Source organism: Talpa occidentalis, unplaced genomic scaffold, assembly GCF_014898055.3.
Source record: "Talpa occidentalis isolate TD23 unplaced genomic scaffold, MPIMG_talOcc4v2.1 talOcc4.12, whole genome shotgun sequence".
Taxonomy (NCBI): domain Eukaryota; kingdom Metazoa; phylum Chordata; class Mammalia; order Eulipotyphla; family Talpidae; genus Talpa; species Talpa occidentalis.
This window is the reverse complement of record NW_023601212.1, coordinates 91306412-91329720: the sequence shown is the minus strand read 5'-3', so window position 1 is coordinate 91329720 and position 23309 is coordinate 91306412. Positions and strand designations below refer to the sequence as shown.

The window sequence follows — 23309 nt, the reverse complement described above, 5'->3', positions numbered from 1 at the left end:
GCCTCTGGGCGGCCTCCTCGGCCCTCGTGGCCCGCGGGGGGCGCGTTGGCCGTTGGGGAGCCGTTTCGAATTCTGCCTCCGGCGCGGACGGTAAAACCGTTTGGCCGGGCGGCGCGGGTTTCGGGGCTCGGATCGGGGGAGGCGCGGGCACCCCAGCTTGGGGCGGGCGGACGGCTCCGCAGCGGAATCCAGGAGCGGGCCGGGGGGGTTCTAGGCCGCCGGAGCCCCTGCCGCCCGCCTCAGGGTTCCGCCGGGTTGGGGAATCGGGGCGTCGGGGTTCCTCGGTTTTAGTGAATCTTTCTCTGCAGCCTCATGGAGCCCGAGAGGGAAAGGCCCCGCAGTCACCCCAAGAAGGGCAGGAAGAGGAGGCGGGGCCCCGACCAGGGGGCCGGGGCGGGCGAGGCGCTGAGAACCCGCGGAGACCCGGAGAGGCCGCCCGAGGCCAAGGTGAGCGGCGCGGGGCTCCCAGCGCCTTCCCGGGCCCTGTGCCCCCCGAAGCGCGTCAGGCGCTCGCACCCGCCGGCCCGCCGGCCCCCACTTCTGATCTGTGATGTGGGGCATGATGCCACCTGCCGCCGGGCTAATATTGGCGACTTAAAACGGGTGTGGAGCGCTTCATACCAGAAGCATGTTCATGCCACAGATATTTGTGGAGCCTTTCTGTGCGCCGGGATCTGGAGATCCCCAAACCCGAAATTCCCTGCCCTCCTGCAATGTATATTCCAGAAGGGGGATAATATGGCCGGTGAGCATCCCTACCACAGCTTGAGAAGGAAACATGCTTCATTCATCCTTCCAGTAATCAGATTTTTATTGCCTGCTGGGCACTGTCCTAGGCACTTGGAGTGCATCTGAGAAAGAGAGAACACGGCCATAATTGGACTTATGTTCTAGTGCAGAAAGACAGAAAATAAAGAATAGATTCAATCAGTTATACAGTGTGTTAGAAGCTTTAATGCTATGAGCCTTTTTGAATTAAAATAGGATTCCTTTTTTATTTTCCTACCAGGTTGGCAAAAACACTTTTAAAAAGATTAATGGGCAAGAAATGTAAGGAAATTGACAATCTCATCATTTCTTATTTTGAAATCATCTCAAAGTTACAGAAAAGTTGCAAGAAAGTACCCAAATCCAACCTCCACCGATATTTGGATGTGACTACCCAGTGTTCCATCACTCCCGGCCTCTCCATAGTGTAGTGTATTCCCAATAAGCAGTCCTGCTTAGCCACAATGCAAGTGTCACTGGACAAGAGAGAGGACCCAGAGGTCCCATCTCACCCTCCAACAACAACCTGGAGCAGGTCAGCCTCTGTCCGTTGCTGTACATGGTAGGGCTCAGAGGACCAGGAAACCCACCTCCCTCAAGCCAGTGGAAGAGGGAGCTTTGGATCCCACTGCTGTCATTTCATACCTCCACTGCTCTGCAACGTGCCATTTTGGCTCCAGCCAAATTAAACTACATGTTTAGATATGTTCCCTCTTACCTAGACTACTCATTCTTTTTAGCCCCTGTAGTTTCAACATAAGGTATCACCAAAACCTTAACCCAATGGCTCTTTAGCCTCTTTGCTCTACCCTTTAAAATAGTAGTTTGTATTGGGATTATCTGTTTCTGCACTTTCCCCCCTAATAAAAAGGACTCTGAGAACATGAATAACGTTTTATTTTCATTCTGCTATCCCCAGCACATAACCAAGATTCTGAGGTTCTATGTCAATGTTTATTAAATATTTTAGTATCAGATTATTTTAGACATTCATTTCCAATTAATTAGAACCTTTATGTCTTGATATGTGCTAAAAATAGAAACTAGAGTATTTTAATAATTTGCACTTGTTACTGTTCTCAATAATTATGATTTGTTATATCCTGATTTATCTTTGCAGAAAGCCCGCTTATCAGCCAATTTATTTGCTGAAAACTGTGAAGTAACCCACAGCCAGCTATGTGAATTGCTGGCATATGCAGTTTTGGGTAAATCCACTGTTCCTAAACCCAGGTATGGGGTGAGCTTAAAGCATCCTTTGCTTTATTGACTTAAATGTTTCAAATTGGTGTCTAGAATAATATCTTCCTTAACATTTTGTTTGCCAACAAAATGTCATAAAATTTTTTTAACAGTATTTTAATTTGGTGTTTCCTGTATAAAAATCCAGATTCTGCTTTCAAAAACTATAAGAGCTGACAACTCCCTGTATTTTCACATTGTAATAATTTTTCAAAGCTGAATAATAGCTTCCCACTTTCGATGGGGCATATACACTTGAAGGTCACACCTGGCCACTGCATTTACTTACAGTATCTTTCTGGCAGTATTTATCTTAGGTGTTTTGGTTTGTAGCTCCCAGTGGCTATCCAACTGAAATAACATGATTATATATCAAGGATCTTCCTTTTGCAAAAAGCAACAATAATAGCACTGTTCTGCTATCTCAATGCCACTATTAAATGTGTAGTGAAAATTGCTTTTGTATATAGGCCGATAGGTTTTCTAATGCATGCATCCCTGGGGAAGGTTGGCTAGGCACCTTAAAAGCATCTTCTGCATTAACAATAATTGTACTATTCTGCTATCTCAATGCCACTATTAAATGTGTAGTGAAAATTGCTTTTGTATGTATACCAATAGGTTTTCAAACGCATGCATCCCTGGGGAAGGTTGGCTAGACACCATAAAAGCATATTCTGTATTAACAAATATTGCCATTTATCTGTCATCTTATCTAAAACTGACTTTCTTGAAGCTGGCCATATAATGACTGGCTTAGGAAGGCCTGCAGAGCAGGTTAGGATCTTGAGATGTGTAAAGGTGAACTTTGTTTTGATTTGGATTTTAGATTTGAATGCATTTTGTTTCTCTTAGTATTTTGCTTGATTTGAGTGCCATAAATAATTTACTCATGAGATCTTTACTTGAATTCCGTGTAGTAATAGCTATTCACTGTTATTCAGTGAGCAATGATAAACTCCATTAACTGTTGCTCACTGCTTTTTTGTCACACTTCCCTTCTGTGTGTCTGTAACTGATTTGAGGCTATGTGTTGATTTGACTTTTCAACAGCTGGTGCCAGCTTTTTCACCAGAACCAACTAAACAACGTGGTGGTTTTTGTACTACAGGGAATGAGTCAGCTACACTTTTACAGGTTCTATTTGGAGTTTGGATTTCTCCGGAAAGCTTTCAAACATGTAAGTTAAGAAAACTTTGTTTTAGGGCCTGAGTCAGGTCCTTGCATCCAGAGAATAGGGCATGTGTCACAGAAAATAGATTCTTTGACACCTGTCTGAGCGAGCCAGTAGGGTTACAGAAAAGCAAAAAGGTTCAGAGACGCCAGTTGAGAATAGATTTGTGCTTTTCTTTGGTAATCTGGGCAAAACACCACTCCTTCCATTGCAGCAGCAGTCGGATTGATGATGTCATGTGTATTTAGACTATAGGGTTTCAAAAATTCATAAGATTTACATTTATATTTCAGCTCCTCCCTCAACAGCATCACAGGATCAGGTGCCCTTAGACTAGTACCTGGAGCTGAAACACAGACACCATCTTTAGTAGTGGCACATGTTCTCCATTTCCCATAGCCTCCTCCATTCCCTACTGCACTGTTTCATCCATTTCCCCTGAGAGCATTTGAGTAGGTGAGCTCTAACTTAATCTTCTTGGCTCTCCATTTTCATTTTGTGCCTTATTTATTGAGCACTACCTGTGTACTAACTTCTACATTAATAAGTTTACATGCATCATCATTAATTTGCTATCAGGAAACTGAGTAACTTGTCTAAGTTACAGCTAGTAAGTGACAGTGGAATTTAAGCCCAGGTGAGCCTAAGACTGGAACTGGAAACTTCTTTGCTGCATCATCTGTCACTGCCTGGCATACTGTCCACCCTTGCAAAGATATGGAAGTACTTTGAAAAGTATAACAATTTCCTTATTCTAAGCTATACCTTTGGATAATATTTTGTCTCTTCTATAATATGTATTCAGAGAGGCAAAGAAAATTTCCAGAGTGGGATAAATGTGTCCATTACTAGTCACTTTGACGCATGAAGGAAATAGCTCTTATTTTACAGTGCGAACAGTTAAGGTCCAGACCTTCATAGCACTGAGCTGATGATAAAAGTCCAGGTCTTTTATGTTCTCAAGATTTAAAAAAAAACAACTTGTTTTGTATTTTCAGAAATTTCTCTTGCCTCCTCCAACATCCACTTTCCTAGCCGATATCATCGGACTGCAAAACAATCAAACAACTGGGGTTCTGTCTAAGACGATGGAAGGTATGCCTGTGACTCTAAAAGATTATGGATATGCTTGCAAGTAGGTTTGTCAATCAAGTTTATTCTTGCAAGCAGCTCTTTAACAAAAAAGTTAAAAAAAAAATTTCTTTAAGGAAAATTAGGTTAAGTACTCAGGATGATTAGGCCGCGGTACTCACAGCCAGGGCACATGCCTCAGAAGCCATCTGGCTCGATTAGATAGCTAAAGCTCCTGGACTGGGCCTCCCCAGCAGGTTGAGCGCAATGCTATGAAGCTGTACGCAGCCTCTGCAGCGTGGGTTAGATTCCCGGCTGGCCAGGGAGATTCCCACATGGCGCAGCAAACCTCTCCTGTCTCGCCCTCTGCTTCCCTCAGCAGTGTATTTCGGTCCTTCTGCCTGTTCTGCTCCCTGCTCTGTCTCTGGTGAATTCTCTCATCCTCCCGCGCCTTTGGCCTGTACCCCAGTGTTTGTTTTTTTTTTTGTTTTGTTTTGTTTTAATTTTTTTTTTAAAGATTTATTTATTTGTTTGTTTGTTTATACAAGCACTGGGTACAGTCAGAAGTGCGGGAGGGTGAGAGAATTCACCAGAGCCAGAGCAGGGAGCAGAGCAGGCAGAAGGACCGAAGTACACTGCTGAGGGGAGCAGCGGGCGGCAGGAGAGGTCTGCGCGCCATGTGGGACCCTCCTCCGGTGGCCGGGGATCAGCCGGGGATTGAACCGGCGCCGCAGAGGCTGCGGGCAGCTTCGCAACCCAGCGCTCAACCGCTGCGCCACCGGGGAGGCCCTGTACCCCAGTGTTTGTATAAATAAATAAATCTTAAAAAAATAAATAAAGCTCCTGGACGTCACTGACATCAGACATTCATAAATGTCTGTGAGGAAATCACTAGAGGAAATTTTAAACTGTCAGTGGGTCTTTGTGACCACAAGTGTATGGATGGGAAGAAAGATTTTTCTTTTGACTAATGTAAGGGACGCCCGCTAATAGTACTTACAGTGAGGAATAGGCAGGAGATTTGATTGGCACCAACTAAAATAAATTACATGACAGCACTGGCGGAGGGAGGGGAGATGATGGAATAAGATGAAACATCAGTTCATGGCAGGTAGTAAGGTAAATATTGTTCATTGTTGCCTTTTTGTGTCGAGAAATAAATGAGTAGCTGCGCTGAGGGGACATGAAAAGGAATGACCAGTGATTCCTTCCCATGTCTTCCAGCACTGTGCTTCCCGTTTCCTGTCTCAGAAGCGTCTACCTTCCTACCTTTCCATTGTTCCTTTCTTCCCTGCCCATATTTAGTGTGTAATTGTGTTTGATTTGACCTACACTGTATTTTAAATATCTTTGGGTAAATCACAGTAGTCCTGAGATTCAAAGCTTGTGTAAAGACATTCCACTATGAAAAAAGAATAATGAGGAAAAGGAAATTTGATATGACTGAAGAATGTAGGTTGTTGGAGACGATCTGGGGGTGGGGTTGGACTGAGAGGACTCTGAGTAGTGAGAACCAAGACTAAGAGCTTGGTTAAGGATATGTCCTCCAGACTGGAAGTGCCATGCTGAGGACTTTGGGAATTACTTCTCTTGGCTCCCCAAACCAAACCTGCGTAGCTCAGTCCTTAGCTCCTGTGAATCTCTATTCAGATGTCACTTTAGCAGAAAGACCTTCCCTGATCACCTTATAAATATTCAGTAAATATTTTGTTGACTAAACTGAATTACTCTGTCACTGTGCTTTGCTAGTTCTTCTTCTGTAGTGTTTTTTTCAACCTATCCCTTTTCCTTGATCCCTTCCACCATCTTAATCCAGACACATTTTCTTGTTTCTCTAATCCATTTTCCATATATCTTTGAGATTGATGTGTCTCAAAATCCTGTTTATGTTACTTCCCTCCCGAGGAACTTGCTGTTCCTCCCCAGTATATAGTGAATGTGGGACTACTCTTGATCCTGGCATTTAGAATGATCTACAGTTCAATTTTATTCTCTTCTCTCTACTTGTTTCCCACATTGCTCTCCTAAACAGACATTTTTCCTCCTTACCTGATCTAGTCACTGCCATATCAAGTTTTCTTTGTATATTTCTGTTTTACCCAGAGTACCTTCTTTTCTACTTCAGAAACCTTGGCTCTTGGTTGCAAGTACCAGATACTCATTCAGGCCACCTTAAACAAGCGGATATTTGAAGGATGCATGTAGACTAGAAAGCCATCAAGAATCTAAGCACCTCTAGAGAAGAGCTGTTCTCCATCCCTTTCATGGCACCTTCTCTGTGTGTTTTCAGTCCTCTTCTTACTGGTCAGTCCTCTATATTTTCAGGTTCAAATTCTGGAAGTACGCAATCTGATCAACTTAGCAATCACCATTGTCCCTTTTGAGCATGCCTTGACAAGGAATATCAATCACTGGTCAGCTTATAGATCAGTCTGTCATGAACCAGATCCCCAAACTTAATCCAACCCGTGACCACCTCTGCTTAAAGAATAGGCTGCTCTTGAGTGGGTGGCTGGAGTGGAGTAGGTTTGGCTAGGATGGGCTGTTAGAAGTGGTAGGCACTGTAGTGGACAGGTCTAATACATGATCTTAATTAGTGTATTTTTTTTCTTCCTTTTCTATACATAGCTTTTATTTTTATAACCCAGTTGGGGCTTATTTTCTCTGTTTTCCTATAATTAGAACATAAGCTCCTTAAAAGTTGGGCCTAGGTCTTACACATCTTTTGATCTTCATTAAGTCTCTTCATTAAGAGACTTGTCCTCTGATGTGAGAACAAACATCTCTTAAGCACGTACACTAAATACATTCAATCATCCTTATTTCAGGTTCTCTACCTTCTGCCAGCTCAAAAGTCAGCATCAACCTGCAGAATGACCCCATCCTTAAAAAGTATGGCTCGAAAAAAATGGGCTTGACCAGGTGCCTTCTCACAAAGGAGGAAATGAAAACATTTCACTTTCCATTACAAGGTTTGTTTAGATTTACTCTAATGTTGATAATAATGAAAGGGAACCTGACAGTTTATTTAAAAGTAATATTGTTGAAAGTTCACTTTTGGGGTGTGCTTTCTAAATGATTCATTCCATCTTCTGTTGATGAGGAAATATTTTAAGTGCAGTGTTTCCTAAAGTATGGGATTTGTACCATGATTGGTAAGTGATGGTTTTTTGGTAGTATCTGAACATGACCTTAAATAGTATGGAAATACTTGGTGAGATAGTTAATCTTTTTTCAGTTTTCTTTCATTTCTCTTTAGTAAGTCAGCAAGTGGAAATTGCATTTTTTCCTGGATGAATCTAAAAGTAATGTTTACCATCTCTAGTTTTAAAAGCATATATTTTATTCCTTTTCCTCCTAGGTTTTCCTGACTGTGAAAACTTTTTACCTACCAAATGTGATAGTTCTGTAACAGACAACAGTCCTCTCTTTGGACTTGACTGTGAAATGGTAGGTACTATTGACTTTTCAAATCTTTGTACATTACTAGCGGTTTGCTACTCCTGTCTTTTGAACCAATGTTGGCTTGTTTCTGTTGCCTTGAAAACTGCCTCAGTTTCCATCCTTTCAGCTAAGTTTCATATATTTATAGTCAGAAGTAGGGTTTCTCCACTTAAGTTCCACTTGTGTTACTTTTTCAGAGGTGGTGAATACTCAGTGCATGTTCACTTCATACTCAGTTTTTCAATTCTTAACAGACTGGCTAAAAGCAGTGTGTATAATCTGACTTCATACTCAGTTTTTCAATTCTTAACAGAATTGAAAATTGTAATCTGACCTCACCTGTTAATGGCTGTATCACCATGGATAAATTCCCTAATCTCTTTCAGCCCAGCTTCTCCCTATTATAGAGGGGCCTCAATAGTAGGGTTGTTCTGAGGTGGTATATATAAAATGCTTAGTACAGCATTAGATGCTACAGTGTACTTATAAAATACTTAGCAGTGGTACTCAGCATAATGTGGGGATATAGCACACACTCAATAAAAGGTACAATGTGTTTGATGGTATTTGCATTCATCTTCTTGAGCACATCCCTTCCCAGAGAAATTGTATTGTGTTGATTCCTTAACTATAATGTTTAATAGTATGCCTCGCTTTAATTTTATTCATGCTGGGTCTGCTAATCCACAAAAGCTTATGCCATAGTCATAGGAACCCCCCAGTAGATTAGGGGCAGTGGCAGTTGATGTGTTCTGAATAAGGAGAGGAAGCTTCCACACTTCAGCAGCCTGACTATGTCCTGGTCTTTCAGTGCCTCACATCCAAGGGGAGAGAACTAACACGCATCTCGCTGGTTGCTGAAGGGGGCTCTTGCATCATGGATGAACTCGTTAAACCTGACAACAAAATCCTGGACTACCTCACCAGGTAATTTTCTTCCTCTGCCTGCTCTTCCTAGAGCTATCTCACTAGAGTGGAATGAGACTTAATGGGAATAGCCTATGGCTTCTATTTAGTCAGGTATTACCCAAGAAAAGGTTAGGGTATTGCAACTATAATTTTTTGATATTGAAATTGTCAGTAGAATATTACTTTCCTTGTCATAGACTCCCCATAACTCCATAAACTCTCCAGACTTTATAATCATTGTCTAGCAACTGCCAAACAACTAGAACTTTGCTTTTTGATAAGACCTCATCTGAAAAACCTGCAAATCTTCATTTAACAGTCAAATGACCCAAGAGCTTAATCTGCCATGACCCTAAAAACCAAAACAAAACTTAAGTTTTTCCATAACAAAAATTTGCAGCTCAAAATTTCAGTCTTAGCATGTGATTTCAGAATGTACACACAATAGGGATTAGGCATAAAGAGAAGATAGTGAAACATTACGGCATACCTTGGAGATATTGCAGGTTCAGTGCCAGACCACTGCAAGAAAGCAAATCACATGAATTTTTTGGTTTCAAGCATGTATAAAAATTATATTTACACTATCCTACAGCCTATTGAGTGTGCAAAGCATTGTGTATAATAAATGTACATACCCTAGTTTTAAAATACTTTATTACTAAAAAAACTAACCATTGTCTCTGAGCCTTCAGCAAGTCATAGTCTTTGATGGTGGAGGATCTTATTAAAAACATATGGTACCTGCATAGCACAATAAAACAAAGTGTGCCTCTGCTGTTTCTGCCCATTACCTTTGTACCCATAGGTTCATACTTACTTAGATACACTTAGACTTACCGCCGTGCTAGATTGTTCTGTTAGCAGATATATCAGACGGTAATCTTTTTTTTTCTATACTGAGCATATATTAGTTTTTTTAAGTAATTTTTTTTGAAATGACTTTCCAGGAAGGAAAACTTGTTTATGTCCTGACCTGTCCACTTCTCTTTTTTTATTGAAAGCTTCTCAGGAATCACGAAGAAGATTCTTAACCCAGTTACAACCAAACTCAAAGATGTACAGAGACAGCTAAAGACATTGCTTCCTCCCGATGCGGTATTAGTGGGTCACTCCCTAGACTTGGATCTGAGAGCACTGAAGGTGAGTATCAGATTTAGGACTTAGCTTTTATAGGAACAAATGCTTGTTCCATTTATCTTAGATTAAAGCCTTGGGCTCTTCTATCCCTCAGCCCATGTGTTTTTTCCTTTAGCCTAAGTCGCTACTCATTGTATTCTCTTTCCTCCTCAGATGATACATCCATATGTTATTGACACATCATTGCTTTATGTCAGAGAGCAGGGCAGAAGATTTAAGCTAAAGTTCTTAGCCAAAGCTATTTTGGGGTAGGTTTTTTGCATATTATAATATCATCCTGACAAATTACATATAAATCAGCATATCGTATGTAATGCATATTGCAGAATTTGGGGTCTCTGCTCTCCCTCTTAGTTTATAAACAGTATTCCTTTTTTTATGAACCCTGCAGTTCTAACTCCAGAGAGAAATATGACTCAGAAATAAATCATGGGAATACAAAAAGCGTTTTTTACATTTGCAATTGAGAGCTGATGAATAGAACTGGGCAGAGAGGGGCAGAAAAGTTAACCAAAATTTGAAAACAAAGCATCCCCATGTTGAACGTGTCCTATTATGTATTTATAAACTCAGAAGTACAAAGATATGCATTATAACATGGTCTAAAATAGCCTACAAAGAACTGCAGTCTTCTGCAGGACTGCTTAGTTATATGTATTATTGAAACTTTATTGTTTTTGTTCAAAAGTATATGCTAAATCTGTATGTGCTAACAAGGAAATCTCTCTAAGATACTATTGAGAATAGAATGGAGAAGCCAAACAAGATCTACATATAGCTATGATATAGATTAGATTTAGTTATATCTAAACATACTTGTGATTTAAGGTTTTTAAAAATCAACCAAGAAAGAACTTAAGCGCATATAGACACTGTATACAAATAGAAAATTTCTGAAAGATAACTTTAAATACTTGTTACATTTAAGAAATGAGACACGGACTGGCCAGGGTGGGTCAGAGATAAGACTTTTTTATTGGGTAGTTTTTTTTTATCCAGATGATATGTTTGTTGTGGACAAAACCATATCTGATTGTTCTTTATCCTCAGTACCTCTCATGTTTTGGCACTTATCAGGAACACAAGAGACTTAATTGTTAATGATGCAGCTCTGATTATCAGAATGGTGTGTACATGTAACCAGAATATTTGAAGTTGTTGAAAGAATCTATCATTTAAATGTTCCTAGGGATGTCAGTTGTATCTTGACTTTTTCTAGGAAGGATATTCAGTGTCCAGACAAGCTTGGCCACGATGCCACAGAAGATGCTAGAACAGCCCTTGAGTTGGCTCGATATTTCCTTAAGCATGGTCCAAAGAAGGTTGGTGTCTTTGATCTTTGTGTTTGCTTTTCTTAAAATTATGGGACTAGACCACATAGATAGTCATAGACTACCATGACACGTCTCCCTATCTTCACAAAAATAGGAGTGTGATTCAAAGTGAGCATGTTTCAAGAATTAAGACCTATACCGCTAGCATAATATAGTGGTTAAGTATAACGTTTTTGATCTGTTTGCAACATAGACACTGCTATGTCTATGTGATTTAGGGTATTTAGTTTCTAGATCTGTAAAATGGAAATAAACACTTCTCTGGAATGTTGGGAGAGGTAAATGAGATACTACGGATACGACTCTTAGCACTGTGCCTTGAATAATTTAAGCACTATATTGTGATGTTGGTGATGGGAGCTGGTGCTAATAATTGTGAAAATCTACATAGATTTTTGCTCTCTTGGAATGAGAGGAGCATACATTATTTCAGCTGCAGTTCAGTGGGCAGAGATCTAAAGTAATTCTAAATAAAAAGTTTTTATTTCACTCTTTATCTCACAACTTCCCAAGTAGTCTCCAACTTTATGGAAGAATACACTAGAATAGCCTTCTCATGATTTTGTATTAAACAAGTAAAAAGCCTTTTTTATGTTGTCATACAGGCCACACTTTTATTATTTTCAAAAGTTGCATGTGCAGAGAAGTATATTTAAGCAACTATGGAATGAATGTTAAGTGAAAATTGCCTCCCTTTTCACTTAGTCCTACTTGGCCCTTTTCCATAGTCATGTAACAACATAAGCAGCTGGTAACAGATTGCATTCTTGGCTGAGCAGCCAGAAACCATCTGGTAACTACTGAAGCTAGTCCAGGGCTGTGGCAATGGCAAAGTCACTGTCTCCAAAAGCAGAGAATACCTTTCGAGTAGATTTTTTTGTTGTTGTTGTTTGGGTGAGTTTTTTTGTTTAATCTTAAATGCTTTCCAAGAGATTAGATTTTTACCACTGTATTTTCAAGATCGCAGAATTAAATCTGGAGGCACTCGCAAGTCACCACGAACTGCAAACAGCAGGCCAAGAGCCAAGAAATACAACAGTAGTTCAGCAGGCAAACACAAGGTAATGGTCTTCAGTTTTAAATAATAGCAAAGACAAATGGAGTATCTGGTTTCTTATTTAGCAAGACAATCTGGGGAGTTTTTTTTCCTCTTGAGTCTATTGAGAAATGTTTACCAATAGTGTGGACAATATTCTATCTCAAAAACCACAAAGGGGAAAAATAACACCCTTTGCCCTAAGTGGTATCTCTTTTTGTAAATCTAAGGACTGGTCTAAAATGACTTCCTTTATGAAAAAAATATATTGAACTAAGCAGTAGGAGAGATAATAGGCTAGTGAGTATTTTGATTAGAAAAGTGTCTATAACCTTGATATGTTGTCCAGATTGGGGAAAAAAGGAAAAACAGGCTCAAAAGGGTATATCTCTGCACCTAAATGTATCAGATCCTTAGAATTTGGCTTAAACTTTGATAGAGAACTTTGAGTATATTTCTTGTTTTTCTTTCCTCTCCCGAAATATAGAGCAGTGCTGTCCGTTATTATTTTCTGCAATGGCGGAAATCGGTACCTCTGCTGGCCAGTAAATCCACATAGTATATAACATGAGTAACCAGTACAATTAAGGGATTTAATTTTAAATTTTAATTAGTTTTAATTCAAATAGCCACATGTTGGTGGTGGTTACCATATTAGTAGAAATGCAGAGAAATAATTTTCAAGTAATGGGAAACCTTGTTTTTACCTTGATCTCTTCTACTTCTTCACAGTGTTTTAGAATGCTTAGACTCGATGGGTCAGAAGCTCCTTTTCTTGACCCGGGAGACAGATTCTAGTGAACTTTCTTCTGCCAGAAGCTGTCAAACTATTAAGTGTCTTTCAAATAAAGAGGTGAGTGAGTGCTGTCTCTCTGAGGGTTGCATTCAGGGCAGAGGGGACATGCAGGCCTTTGCACTCCATGCAAGTGTCCGGTTTCTCCCGGCTGCTGTCCTGGCTGCCGTTATTGGCAAGTCTGGCTTCCATCTCACATTTTTCATGGAGCACTTGGTCTTTATCCCCCACCTAAGCAGAACTGTCAGCTGCCCGTGTCTGACTCCAGTGTCCAGCAGGCTGTGGTTTGGGTTTTGCATACCACTTTGAATTTCTTTTCTGTTTTGGTTCATGGAAATGTTTATCTCAATTTTAAGCCTGAACGCATTTTATGGGTTTTTTTCTCTTATATTTTCTCTATCATTACTGTATGTGTAAAGCAGAAGGGATGTATCAAAGCATAAACTTAAATCATCAAGATTTGTATTGCTTTTTATCTTTTAATATTTTACTTGTAAATAATTGCAAATTTAAAGGAAACTTGCAGAGGATAGTAGAAAGCCTATAACACCTGGGTCCACATTCGTCTTCTGTTAATAGTCTGTCCCGGGGGGGAGGTACTTGCTCCTACTTTTCCTCTCTACATGACATTGTGTTTTCTAAACCATTTGTTTTTTGGTTTACATTTAATCTCTTGGTGTCTTTATAATTTATAGTGGGTTTCTTGTAGTCAGCAGTTAGTTTTGCTTGTTTACCTAATCTGACAATCTTTGCCTTTTAAATGGGGTACTTGGGCATTTTGCATTTAATATGATTGTTGATAATAGGTTTAAATTTATCTTGCTATTTTCTAATTTTCCCATCCGTTTTTCCCTCTTTCCTTTTTATCTTCCTTTTGAATTCATAGAGTATTTTTTATGACCTATTTTATCTCTTTTGGCACTGTATTAGCTATAACTCTTTGTTATGTTATTTTAGTAGTTGCTTAGGGACTTGCAGTGTACATGTTACCGTGTACATCTTTAGCTTATCACATAAAAAAACAACCACCTCTTCCATCTTTATGACCTGGCATTGTGCAAAGGAAGACTTTCACCAGTCAGCCCAGCTAGAAGTTTCTAGACCTTCTCAAACCTATTTTGAAGATATATCTTTCTGAGCTTGTGTGTGTGCTTTCAGTTGTCTCAGATCTCCTGAGCACCCTGACCCTGTTTCTTCTCAGAACCTGTAACCTACTGTTCCTTCTGATACCTGCCTGGGGAACTGCAGCCCTGACAAGGAGATTGCGTCTATTTTAATGGCTTTCCAGCAAGGTTGCCAGTCCTATGAGTGCTCCGAGTCAGACGAGACTTAAAGTGCCGTTTATGGTGTTTATAATGCTGTTGGGAAGGGATGGCGCTTGTCTTACTTGTTTTTCTCCAGTATCCTTCATTGCTCCCACCCTTATTTCCTTCTTTCCCGTCACTGCAATGTCTCCAGAGGCAGCTACTTCTCCTCTAAGGGTTGGATTCATTCCCAGAGCACTGCTTCTCTGAGGTTATCAAGCCTCTTTCCTATAATCAGGTGTGTGAACTCTAGTCAAAGTCATGACCTGTATTCAATTTCTTGGCAATTAATTAGACTTCTTCTTGCTGGGAGTGACTGTTTTTGTTTCACCTGAATCTTCTGTGTCCCTTGACTTTTTTCCCCAGTCTTTGAAGCCTCCTATTCCTGCTCCTTCTCTCTGCTCACATGCTTGTCATGGTGTGTGACACTGGGAGCTTTATTGGAGTTACACATTTCTTAGAGATAATTTGAAGGTGAAGTAATTACTGTTTCTTAGTAATGGTAAAGGTATGATTTTTTTTTTAACTTATGTGATTTTTTTCGAGGAGGCTTTGTCATGGCACCATTTTTCTCCAGCCCTGGAATCAGCCCCATATTGCTGTCTATTTGGGGTAAAAGGACAGCCACTGTTTATATTAGTGTGCCTCATCTCCAGGAGACACAACGACCACTGGGTTCCTACCTCATCCCGACTCTTCCGTTCTCTGCAGGTTCTTGAGCAGGCCAGAGTGGAAATCCCTTTGTTCCCCTTCAGCATTGTCCAGTTCTCTTTTGAGCCCTTTCCACCGAACCTCACTGAGGAGATGAACAAAAGGGTAAGTAGATAAGTCCTGCTAAGTGATTTATTTAGTGACTTCTTATGTCCTCTTCCCACTTAAGGAAAAGTAAAGCATAAGGAAAAATAAAGCGTAAAGTTTGCTCTATGTTTCTCTAGATTTTTTCTTTGTATATATTAACATTTTTAGAAAATACATTTTTTATAAAAGTGGGAATCAGACTGAATGTACTATTTTATGATTTTCATTTTAATAATATGCATTATACATCTTTTGATGTCACTATAAATCTTATATCTCATTTTAATGGCTGTATAGTATTCCATTCTATGATAGACCTATTATTTCAGCATATGTGCTGTTACAAATAATGCTGCAATGAAATCTGTTTACAAATCTTTGTATATTTGATAGTGTTTGTATTGAGAAGTTCCTTGAAGTGAAATTACTCCACGTTTTTACTCATGATTTCTTCAGATTTGACTTAATTCTCTTTGTCCCTCCACCTCCTACTTTTCTTATAGATGAGGATCAAGTGGGCAGAGATGTCAACTATCTATGCTGGGCCATTTAGTAAAAATTGCAACCTGAGAGCTCTGAAAAGGCTGTTTAAGAGTTTTGGTCCAGTTCGGTCAATGACGCTTGTTCTTGAAACCCATCAGGTAATGAGATAAGAAAATTCAGATTTTGATCTTATAAATTTATGTTTGAAATCCAGATGCCTAATGGGGCTCTTCAAATAACAGTGACATGAGCTTGATTGTCACCAACTAGAGTGTGAGCTATGCTTTGTCTAATGGGAGCAGTTGTTAACCCACAAGAATGCGTACCCAGTATTACTAGATCTTGATTTTTTGTTGTTATGAGAATTGAGAAATTTTCATTATATTGATTTCAATTTTCTTAAGTATAGCTAGACAAAAAATGGGTCTGTTGGTTGAAGGTGGCCTGTGGTCTTGCTGTTTGTGATCTCAGTTTGAAATGACGAAATCTCCTTTCAAAAAGCAGTAACTTCCACGTCTTGGGAAGTAGGCTCAAAACTGGGTTAAGAAACAGTAAGTTGTGTAGTATTTTGTTAGTCTTTCCCCCGTACTGCCCAGGGAGAGAGGGTTTTGATTTTAAATGACCAAGTTTATTATCTGAGAAACCAGTTCCTAAATTTTGGTGATTATTCTTTTAAAGTTGATGATCGCCATCACTGTCTAACCTGTCACAACAAGGCCTCCACCCTGGTGGCATTAGCCTCATCATAGCCTCTTTTCTTGCCATTTAAGCCTGAAAAGCAAAGGTAAGGAAGCCTTGGTTTTTCTGCAGCCACATCTCTGTATACAATATGAAGTCCTGGAAGCTGCCCAGCTGGCCATAGAGTCCTTGGACAACATTCTGGTAGAAGGCACCTGCATCAAGGTAGGATGCCCAGAGAAGGTATAATGTAGCACCCTGACTCAGCCCTGACCTAGTACAGCCTGTTTCACAGTATCCTAGCCATGACTTTTCTGTCGGGCAGACTTCAGCCAGTTCTGGCTTTCTCCTAGCATGACCTGACAACTTTTGTTTTTGTCAAAGTTTAGCCTAGGCTAGATTGTCATCTTCCTTCTACTCTTATAAATGGTAACTACTTATATTCCAAAAGGTTTATTCTGGATGTTTTTGTTTTGTTTTGTTTTGAAAGATTTATTTACTTATGTATAGAAGAACTGGGGTGCAGGCCAAAGGTACGGGGGTGAGAGGACTCACCAGAGTGAGGAGCAGAACAGGCAGACTGAATGAAATACACTGCTGAGGGGAGCAGTGGGCAAGACAGGAGAGGTCTGCTGAGCCATGTGGGTCAGCTCCCTGGTCAGGGAGCAAACTTAGACTGCAATGCTGAGACTTAACCCCTCTGGGAGGCCCTCTGGGTGTATTTTTGTGATTATCCTTGACTTTAACTTTCAGGGGGATTAAATGGTGATATTTTTGAAGTTTCTTATGCAAATAAACAATTTCTCTGGAGTGAAAGGCAGAAAACTGATATCCTTTGCCTGAGTAGTAGTTGGGGAGAATTAAAGAGAGGGTATGTTTACACAAATGCTTATATTTATGTATTTATTTACCTACTCTCTACCGTAGTTCTTTGTGCCTCCTTATACTCATGGAAACTGTAGTGAAGTTACTTGCTAGTGCATAACAGGCCTGGGAGTTGAAGTGGTGACTTTTTACCACTGATACTATCTTTTCCTTGGTTAGGTGCAGAGGCCAGTGACAGAGCTCACTCTTGATAGTAACACCCTCATCAATGAGCTGGAACGAGATTCTGAGAACCGAGGCACCATCTACCTGTCTGGAGTGACTGAAAACTTCAAAGAACGCCTGTTGCAGCACTCTACCCTCTTCCTTGGCCTGGAAGTTGTGATCTTGCCCAAAGATCTTAAAACTGGAAAGCAGAAAAAGTACTGTTTCCTTAGTAAGTGTATGCCACCAAATGTAGCCTTGGGAGGAGGAGTTGGGGATGATAATGTGAGGGCAAAGAAAGGAAATGTTCTCCAAGTCCGTCCTCCTGGACTGGATCATGCCAGCTGCTCTCAGTTCCATTCTTTTCCCTTGGCCCTGACTGGCTCCAGCATGGATGGATGGTAACCAGCTTTCCTGGCCCTTAATAACAGAGGGGGCTGGGGCGTGTGTATTCTTGCTTCCAGAATTCAAAACTTTGGGCAGTGCACAGAGGGCCCTGAACGTTCTCACTGGCAAGGACTGGAAACTGAAAGGCAGGCTTGCCCTCACCCCTAGGCATCTCCATGCCTGGCTCAGGGGCTTAACTCCGGAATCAAGGCCCCCGGGGCTTCGTGTGATACCCCCTCCTTCAGAGCAGGAGGCCTTGCAGGTGAGTGAGTGAGTGAGTGAGTGAGCGAGCGAGCGAGCGAGCGAGCGAGCGAGCATCTCAGGGTCCAGGGGGATGGTCGCTGCCTTGGTTTTACTGGCTCTGGGCTTCGGTCTTTTGGTGTTCATGGAAATTAGGAGACTCCTGCTCAGGTGATGTTTTAAGCCTTCAGTCTATTTTCTTTCTGCCCTGGCACTAGTCTTACTTCATTCTCCAGTTTCTTCTGGCCCTGCCCATGTCTTCAAGCTCTTATTCTGCCCCGCCCCCGGCCGCCAATACCTACAGAAACCAGGTTTCCTATCCTCTGTTGGCTTTCCAAGAGACTCTGGCGGCTGACATAGGAGGTTAGAGAGCTGGGGAGTCCTGAGTGATCTAGTCTTGGGTTTCGCAGAGTGGTACACACAGTGATTTCTGGTGGGCACAGATGTACTTTTTTTCACTATTACCACTATGAACTTGCTTTTTCTAAGACTCATTGATGTATTCAACAACCACATTGGACTTACAATTTCATGGACAGTATTAATTAGATGAGATTAAGGAAGAAATTGACTCACTTTAAAGAAAAACAACTTGGGGGAATACAAGCAGTGTCTGAGGTAGAGGTGAATGGTTGGAGTTGAAGAAGCCCTGACCTAATGTTCCACACTTAGCAGGTGGAAATAGAGGTGAGAGCTGGTGAATGAGTTGCCCAAGGCCACAGAGATACATAAGGGCAGAGAGCACACCAGAACTCTCACAAATGAGGTGGTTCCCTTAGTGTGGAGACCCTGGAATACCTGTCCGGAGGAAAGGACAGCAGCTATCCTCTTCAAGTGACTCAGAGACCTGGGGACTCTGGGGTGGATAGGAAACCCTCCAATAAGGGCTTCAGCTTCAGACAGAGGATTTAGTCAGAGCCTTTCCTGGGCTTCCCTGACCCGAGACCCTGAGGAAGGATGTTGCACCCCCTCCAGAGGTGAATGGAGGGTACTCTGGCTGAATGCCAGCACACATGTGGCTTTGATTCTAGACTCTGAAGGTGGACCACCCGAAGATAGCAGCCTGGCGCTGGGGCCGGAAGATAGGAAAGCTCTACCACAGCCTGGGCCCGGGCACCCTCTGCCTCATTCTGCTGCCAGGATCCAAAAGGTAAGGAAGGACTGAAGGGTTACGTTTTCCTGTTTCTGGCCACTGGACTTCAGCTGCTCTTGGAGAATGGCCTCTCGCTGACAACCAGGCACATAAATGAGGACTTAACATGAATCAGCTCTTAGTTTTCACAGTTCTGAGAGAGAGGTGTTATATTCCCATTTTACATTTGTGTGCTCTTCTATAATTACACTTGCTGGTCCCTCACAGTGATAGCGCATCCCAGGTTAAAGTCAGGCCTTGCAGCTTTTCTGGGACAAGAAAGCAGCTGCCTAAGCCCATTTGTGTAAAAAGGGTCAAGAAGCTCTAGGACAAGGTCCTGGCTTAGGTATGAGCAGGTCTAATCTCCCCACATGTCCCGAGTATGTTTATGGCCTCCCTGCCCTCTTCCCATCGACATCCGTGTTCACTTTGTGAGACAGGTCCTGTTTCCATCATTTACATGAGGAATGCTAGAGCGAGATTCTGGGTCCAGTTGTTACTCTGTCGCCTAGTGGCCTATCACCAATGGGTCTCCATTTCTCTTTGATAAAATGAGGGATTTGAAGAAATCAGTCATTTTCAAACACTTTTAACTGGTAAACCCTTTCTTTAAAATTCCTAAATCCTTTAAATCCTAAACCATTAAAGATGGGCAGTTCTGGAATGAGTGACTAGATGAGTGAATGAGTATATATATATATGGGGGTTTGGGGGGCAGTGACTTTTTGAGTACAGTTTGAAAATCACTGGATTATGTGATTTCCCTTAAATTTTTGACATTTCAGGATTCTTTCCCAGGTTCAAGGTCCCAGATGGCAAAACATGAATGCCTCAGGAGTTGAAGCCTGGATCAGAAATTAATTTCCTGTCATAAAATCCTTATAATTTGCATCTCAGGGCCACTAGTGAGGTGGGCTACCTGTTGGGCAGTTTGAGAACATGAGAACATCACGTGTTTGAAAAGAAAAGCATTTTAGACTGACACACTAATAGCAAGAGGTTAAAAGGTGGCCAGAAGTTGCTGAGAATGCTTTTGGTTTATGAGCAGAGACTCTGCGGGGCAAACAGACTTGCCCTGAGATAGGTCCTCAGAACTGGTAAGTAGCGGTGGGGCTAGAGCAGGGACTGGGTCTTCGTGTTCCGCTATGTAAGTCAGGGCAGCCAAAGCTTTCTCCTTCCAGAAGTGGTTGAGATGTATGTTCTACAAGGGGTGAGAGGTTGGGGTCAGGGAGCAAAAAGGCCTAGGTTCTGATGGAGGCAAAGATCCTGAGCCAAGTTGACATGTCTGGACAAAAACTCTGGAAATAGTGGAAACCTGACGTTACTCCTTTCTTTTAAAAGTTACACTATGATTTCTATAGCCACATTGAACAAACCTGGCTACAGACTTTAAGCTTGCTGTGTGACTGACTTCTCCAGGCCCTGTCTCTGCAAATATCGCCATGATGCTAGCAGATACCCTTTGGGGAAGGGCTGAAAGTGGCTCAGGAAGGAGTAGCAGAAAGAATAGGTTACCTCAAGATGGGAGTCTGACTCAGCACTTAATCCTTCTATTTCCGGTAGTACTAAATTAATATTAAAAATATTAGTAATTGCTATAATTCATCATACCTGTAAGCATGGTACTGTGCTAAATGCTTCTATTATATGCATTTTTGGATGGGGTTGTTGAGTCCCACACGGAGAAAAAGACTCGGTTAAACAATTTAACTGAGGTCACACAGCAAGTGCACAGTAAGAGTTTGAACCCTGATGCTTATCTGACTGCAGAGCCTCTCTCCAGCAGACACAGCTCCAGTCTCTATCCCCAGAAGGCTAGTGCTTGTTACCTGAAGTTCAGATGTCCTGCTCTGGCAGAAAGCAGAGCTGCTCAGCCCTCTAATGTAAGAGCCATGAATTAAGGTGACAGGGAACTAACTTATACTGGATGACTCCTAGCTTCTAAACACGGTGCCAGGTGTTTTACAAATAAGTTAAATGTTCTGTAAGGCTTTTCAAACAGTGTCTGGCACATGAGTTGTGCTATAAAAGTGTTTTAAACAAGTGAACAAAAGAATAAATAGCGATTTAAACGGACTGTGGTAGCATATTGCCATTATTACCTGGTTCTGTCACTTAACAGTTGGTGATTTGAGCAAGTTATGTCTAATTTAACAAGTGGGCTAACAATTGTACTTACCTCAATACCTACATTAGGTACATGAGCTATTTTGAGGATTAAATGAGACAGTGCATGTAAACTCCTTAAAACAGTGCTTGGCATGTAGTGCTTAGTGTATGTTAGCTATTTTCTCTCATCCTCACAAAAACTCTGTGAAAAAATAAATGCCTTATTATTTTATAGTCGAAGGAAATGAGGTTCGTTTGAGATCGCTCACCCTTGGTTGAGAAGTGCCTCCCACCTGTTAAGAGGCAGAACTGTGATTTGACTCTATGCTTCTGGGACTAGTCATTCTTCCTTCCACTAAACCATTTTCAGCAGGCAGCTCTCCATAAACTGCCTGCTGCTTCCTGCCCTGTGGCACATACACGCTCCCCCAAATCTTACTTCCTCTGCCTTTGAGCTTATGACCATTTATTCCGCCCTATAGCTAAAAATCCTCTTTACTCTTCATCTGTTGCAGCACTGATGGATCATTCTCTGGCCTAGGCCTGATGGGCATAAAAGACGAAGAGGAAAACACCACCTCAGACATGTGTTTGTGAGACTTCCCACCACCTCCATTTGCCATTTCTCAGCCCTCATGAGCAATGAACGGCAGAGAGAACATGGTCAAGGTGCAGCCTCTAAAGAGGTTACCAGACCTGTCTATCAAGCAGACAGCTTTTGTGGAATTGATGTAGAAGCTAAGCTCGTCCATTTATATGTACAAATTTTGAATAAATGCAGTCTTTGTCTATACAGGTTGAGGGGTGGGAGCCAGTTTGTACCTTCTTTGTGCCAGTGGTTTATACACAGGTGCTCTAGCAGGGTCTCATTTCATGCAGCCCTTCTATTAAATGGCATATACAGGCATGGAAGCGGGGGAGGGGCAGGACTTCTCGTCAGGTGTAATGCAGTCTGTCAGAGTATCTGTGAAGCACGTTTCTGTAAGGTGCGCACTTCTCATTGAGGGCTGTTACATAAAATTGAAGGAAAAAGGAGACTGAACTGATAATCTGGCAGTTCGTCAGGCAGAAAAAGGTGGGTGAGAGAGATGCTTCCTTCCCTCCAGAATGAGGTGCAGTGTCGCCCTTCACCAGTAGGCGCCTCCATCACACCACATCTCCCCTTAGAACTAGAAGCTGTTTCAATGAAAGGCATGCTCTGCTTTTTAAATCAACTCTTGAACTGGTAACAATATGTTGGGAAGAACACAGGTACAGCACACAAGTCTAAAACTGATAGATGTCTGCTGCCCTCCAGAAACGATGAACTAATCAGGCATGCGGTATTCATCATACCAAACACACCTTGTCAGTTACTGCAAACACTGAGACCAAGCAATCACATGTCTAGAGTATTATCCTGCGCTCATAGCGCAGTCTCACAAAAAATATGTAGGAGGAGGGCCTCCCCGGTGGCGCCGCGGTTGAGCACTGGGCTGCGAAGCTGCCCACAGCCTCCTCAGTGCCAATTCGATCCCCGGCCACCGGGCGAGGGTCCCACATGGGGCGCAGACCTCTCCTGCCGCCCACTGCTCCCCTCAGCAGTATACTTCGTCACTCTGCCTGTTCTGCTCCCCGCTCTGGCTCTGGTGAATTCTCTCACTCTCCTGCATTTCTGACTGTACCCAGTGCTCGTATAAATAAATCTAAAAAAAAACACCAATTTAAAAAAAATGTAGGCGGAGATATCACAAGGTTATTACAACAGAATTCTAAGAAGCCTTTTTTTTTTTAAATTACGTGTATGTGTACGTCAAGTCTCTGGTGGCAGTGATCTGTGGAAGTGGCAGTCAACCTCCACATCCACACTGTCTTTGAATCCCAGCTTTCCTGTCAGTTGTGTGAACTTACCTAATGTCTCTGTGTGTGGGATAATAATGGTATACCTCTCAGGATTATTGTGAAGATAAGATTATGTATTCATGGTGATAAGAAGTAAAGGAGTGGTAAAGTTTGAGTACTACATTTTTGAGAAAAGAAAATACAAAGATAGAGGCTGGAAGCCTTTATGCCAAATGTTAACAGCATTCATCTGTGGCTAGTGGAACTGGCAGATTAGACTTTATCAGGTGATCAGATGCTTTTCTGTGTGTAGACTTTAAAAAAAAAAAAAGCAAATATTTTATTAAGAAAAAAATCTTAAAATTTAACACAAGATTGAACATTTGAGGCAGTATTTAATCCTTTAAATGTAACTTC

General features: G+C 41.6%; 1 protein-coding gene across 1 annotated transcript; it reads left to right on the top strand.

The window, feature by feature from the left end:
- Nucleotides 1-72: 72 nt before the first annotated feature.
- Nucleotides 73-21880, top strand: REXO5 (RNA exonuclease 5). The gene is made up of 20 exons (XM_037507496.2): nucleotides 73-90; nucleotides 309-447; nucleotides 1889-2001; nucleotides 3064-3190; nucleotides 4183-4279; nucleotides 7084-7227; nucleotides 7617-7705; nucleotides 8511-8626; nucleotides 9613-9751; nucleotides 9902-9996; nucleotides 10968-11070; nucleotides 12043-12143; nucleotides 12851-12971; nucleotides 14927-15031; nucleotides 15517-15654; nucleotides 16307-16399; nucleotides 17219-17435; nucleotides 17668-17852; nucleotides 18862-18980; nucleotides 21587-21880. The coding sequence occupies exons 2-20, from the start codon at nucleotides 313-315 to the stop codon at nucleotides 21666-21668; spliced, it is 2319 nt and encodes a 772-aa protein (XP_037363393.1). The 5' UTR covers nucleotides 73-90; nucleotides 309-312; the 3' UTR covers nucleotides 21669-21880.
- The last annotated feature ends 1429 nt before the right edge of the window (nucleotides 21881-23309 follow it).

Bases quoted from the DNA above. Each gene is read 5' to 3' on its own strand.
- REXO5 (XM_037507496.2), top strand. From the start codon at position 313: ATGGAGCCCGAGAGGGAAAGGCCCCGCAGTCACCCCAAGAAGGGCAGG. The intron at 12,144-12,850 runs GTAATGGTCTTC...ACTTCTTCACAG, and splicing joins GTTCAGCAGGCAAACACAAG to TGTTTTAGAATGCTTAGACT. The intron at 17,853-18,861 runs GTGAGTGAGTGA...CTTTGATTCTAG, and splicing joins CAGAGCAGGAGGCCTTGCAG to ACTCTGAAGGTGGACCACCC.